Below are 1,750 nucleotides of genomic sequence, written 5' to 3'. Positions count from 1 at the left end.
CTGCTGCTGCTGCTGCTGCTGCTGCTGCTGCTGCTGTCGCGCGGCAGCAGCTGCACCGAAGCAGCACGCAGCAGCGTAGGCAAAGCACGCACGTGTGAGGGCTGTGTAGACGGGGGAAAGGAGTTTATTTTTTTTGCACAAAGAAAAACAAACTCCGAGAGAATAGAGTCACATATATTTCTATAGACCCCAAGAGACAGTGGGGGCCCCCCATCTGCTGCTGCTGCTGCTGCTGCTGCTGCTGGTGCTGCTGCTGCTGCGGCTTGGTTTATTGTTTTTATTAGAGAAGGAGAAGGAGAAGAAAACACACGCTGGGTGTGGGGGAGGCTACCCTTACCCAGTATATGCATGCAAAAGGCTGCATGCATGCGGGCTGTATTTGCTGCTAGGAGAGCTATATCATGTATAAGAAAAAAATTATATTTACTTTTATATAAAAGTTTAAGTAGCTGCTGCAGCAATATAAGCTGTTGCTGCAGCAACATATCGTAGTTTATTTCTTCTCTCTTTTCTCTCTTTATTAACTCTACTATTATATTCGTTATATACAGCCATTCCTTACAACCCATCCTCCCCATCTGTCTCCCTTCATTTAGGCCCTTTATAAATAAACTATAAGACCCTAGGCTTTCTAGTTTATCTATTTCGGCCAGCACAGCAGAGCTGAGAAACTGTCTCTGTCTTTCTCGCGCTGTCTGGGGGCCCCCCTGGGGGCCCCCCTGGGGGGGGGCCCCCAGGGGGGGGGGCCCCTGGGGGGCCCNGTCTGGGGGCCCCCCTGGGGGCCCCCCTGGGGGGGGGCCCCCAGGGGGGGGGGCCCCTGGGGGGCCCCGTGGGGGCCCATTGCCGCGGCCTTTACAACGTCTGTTGAGGAGGGTACACTGCCACGGACACTCGATTGGGGGCCCCCACGAGGGGGGGGGCCCCATGATGCTGTCTGCGGTGATGTAGGTACCCAGGCTGGTGCAGCAGCAGATGCAGCTGGTGCTGCAGCACCATACCCTGGGGGCCCCATACTGTATGGGGGGGCCCCCATTGCTGGGGGGGGAGGGTAGTACCCTATTCCTTGCAGAGGAGCTGCAATGTATGGGGGGGCCCCCATAGGGTACGCAGGGAAAGCAGAAGCAGATGCAGTGTAGCCGAAGGGAGGGGGGGCCCCATAGGGGCCCCCAAAGGGGCCCCCTAGAGGGGGAGCACCATAAGGGCCCTCAGCTGTACCTGCTGCTGCTGCTGCTGCTGCTGCTGCAGTTGAAGCATCCCCGTAAGAGCCGTGGGGTGTATCTGCAGCAGCAAAAGTAGAATAAGGGGGTTGCTGCTGGTTAATATCATAAGGAGAGGTTAGGGGGGCCCCCATGGGGCCCTCGAAGGGGGGTTTGGGGGCCCCTGGTGGGTACGCAGCAGCAGCAGCAGCTGCTGCTGCTGCAGAGCCTGCAGCTCCCCCCTGTGCAGCCATCGATGGGGGCCCCTCGGGGGGCCCCCCTGTACCCCCTGCTGCTGCCTGCTGACGGGGGCCCCCCTGAGATTCTGATGATTGAGGGTACGGAGAAATACAAGGGTCCTGTAATACAGCAAAAAGGCGGCGGGGGAGGATGGTGGGGGGCCCCCCAGGCTGGGGGGCCCTAAGAAGCAGCTGACCTGCACGAGCAGATATCATGGGGGGAGAGAAAGAGAGAGAAAGAAAGAGAAAAGAAAAAGAATAAAAAGAAAAAAAGAAATAAAAAAGAAAAAAAAAAGAAAAAAAAGAAAAAAAAAG

General features: G+C 56.7%; 1 protein-coding gene across 1 annotated transcript; it reads right to left on the bottom strand.

Annotated features, from left to right (window-relative positions):
* Window positions 1-640: 640 nt before the first annotated feature.
* On the bottom strand, window positions 641-1,651 carry EMH_0090430 (uncharacterized protein; the record flags this gene model as incomplete). Its single annotated transcript, XM_013501576.1, is given in 2 exon segments — window positions 641-760; window positions 764-1,651. Coding segments are annotated over 2 exon segments (1,008 nt in total).
* Between the last annotated feature and the right edge of the window lie 99 nt (window positions 1,652-1,750).

This window comes from Eimeria mitis, genomic scaffold (genome assembly GCF_000499745.2).
Source record: "Eimeria mitis Houghton genomic scaffold, Emh_scaff7136, whole genome shotgun sequence".
Taxonomy (NCBI): Eukaryota; Apicomplexa; class Conoidasida; order Eucoccidiorida; family Eimeriidae; genus Eimeria; species Eimeria mitis.
The sequence above is the reverse complement of the archived record's forward strand: the minus strand, read 5'-3'. Positions and strand labels throughout refer to the sequence as shown.